Below are 1,746 nucleotides of genomic sequence, written 5' to 3'. Positions count from 1 at the left end.
GCTCCTGCGGTGACAGGCAGGGGGGAAGGAAGGAAGGTGGCCGAATGTTCGGCACCAGGTCTCTGGGCTACTTCCTTGATAATACCAGAACCCTGGCTCTGGACCAGGGCTGCCCTGGCAGGGCCGGGTGATGCTCGGGGATGGCTCATGCTGTCCCCAGCGCCATCCAGGCCAGCCTGGCTGGTGGCCCCAAGAGGGTCCCAGGGATAAACCCTGCCAGCCTCGGGGTGGGCAGCTCTCCCTCCACCTGCCGGGCTGCAGCCCCAAGCTGAGCGGGCATCAGGGCACAGAACTGCCATGAAGCTAAACTGGTCTAAGGACCCTCCCAGAACCAAAATTGCACCAAGTAAGGCCACAATGCCTCTGACCGACTTTGTTGCTGACCACAGAAGCACAACAAAATTCTCCGAGTTTTCACTGTCAGCTTCGAGTAAGGCCACTTTTGTATCTGCATTAAAGGCCACAAGGAGGAGCTGCGTCCTCTGGCCCCTCCGGGAACCCCTGCCCGAGGCAGGAGGCTGGCAGCCCCCGAGTGGCCACAGAGGCTGGTGACGTGTAAGGCAGGCCCTGGGCGCTCGCGCCAGGCGGATGATTGTGGCTCGCAAACAATTTCGGATTTTGAAAAAATAAATATAATAAATATATTTCAAGAACTCTGTTAAGGGAATAAATGGCAAAGAGAAAAAACTTTCCAGGTATAAAGACAATAAAACACTCACAAAGAAACCTCTAAGAAACCCTGGAGAAAGGAGGAGGGAAAGGCGGGAGCGGGCAGGCCCAGGGCCCGAGGCACTCCGAGGAGCCAGCACTTGAGGTGGGCGAGCTGGTGTTGGGGGCGACATAGGTGCAAGGCACCTGGAGAGCAAGCCAGGGCTTGGGGCGCTGCCTCCGCGGGAGGGAGAGGCACTGGTTACAAGTAGAGTTTCAATTAAGAGGTTAACGGGTCATCAGAATAGAAAAAAGAGCAACAGCAGCGGCAAGCAGGGCAGGCCTAGGCCCAGCAAGACAGCGGGAACACTCGCTCCCCACAATCCAGGACCACTCTGGGCGCCTAGAACCTTCCACCCATGGCCAGGCTGAGATGCCCCCTCACTCTCTGGGGAGGAGAAACAGGGAGAGGTCACCAGCCCCCCGTCGTGCAAAAAGCATTCCTGGCCTGTCCCCAAGGAGAGCAGCTGGATGGCCCGCCCCAGGGCTGTCCCTGCAAAGGCTCGGAGGGACCCCGCGCCCTCTGTCCATCGCCCGGGAAGGACAGGAGGCGGCCGCCCCGCCGCTCAGCTGGCCCAGGACTTGCGGTTCTCCGGGTTCCCGTGGCCGCGCTCGGGCCGCAGCGCCGCGCCCTCGGCCTTGGCCAGCGCCGCCGTCAGCGAGGCCAGGTTGGTGGCGGAGCCGGAGAGCGTGCCGCTCCTGCGGGGCTCGGGGGCGCCCTGCAGCCGGAGCCCCGCGCTGCGCCGCCGCCCTGCGCCCGCCGCCCTGCGCACGCGGCCCGGCCTCACCAGCAGCCCATAGCCGGGGTTGCACTTGAAGTACTGCCTCCCGCCGATGGAGCCGTCATTCTTACCTGCGGGAAGAAAGGAAGACGTGGAGGCGGCCCCTGCCCCGTGGGACCCCCGGGTGCCCGTGCCTGCGCACCCGCTCCCAGTTGAAGGAGCGGGGCCGGGGCAGTGCCGCCCGGGCAGCACAGGTGGTCACTGTGGACAGATCCCAGTGGCCTCGCGCATGGTTAAGGCCTTGTCACTTCTGACA

The 1,746-nt window shown here is 63.2% G+C and overlaps 1 protein-coding gene across 2 annotated transcripts in view; it reads right to left on the bottom strand.

The window, feature by feature from the left end:
- Nucleotides 1-1,260: 1,260 nt before the first annotated feature.
- KIF13B (kinesin family member 13B) overlaps nt 1,261-1,746 on the bottom strand; it is a 179,841-nt gene continuing 179,355 nt past the window's right edge. For both annotated transcript variants that reach the window (XM_057720824.1, XM_057720827.1), the window contains one exon: nt 1,261-1,561. In XM_057720824.1, the coding sequence (XP_057576807.1) occupies nt 1,275-1,561 (287 nt within the window). In that variant the 3' untranslated portion in view covers nt 1,261-1,274. The remainder of the gene's footprint in view (nt 1,562-1,746) is intronic.

The sequence above is a fragment of the Hippopotamus amphibius genome, chromosome 2 (assembly GCF_030028045.1).
Source record: "Hippopotamus amphibius kiboko isolate mHipAmp2 chromosome 2, mHipAmp2.hap2, whole genome shotgun sequence".
In the NCBI taxonomy this organism is placed as follows: domain Eukaryota; kingdom Metazoa; phylum Chordata; class Mammalia; order Artiodactyla; family Hippopotamidae; genus Hippopotamus; species Hippopotamus amphibius.
Note: the sequence above shows the minus strand (reverse complement) of the source record. Positions and strands in the feature narration are given on the sequence as shown.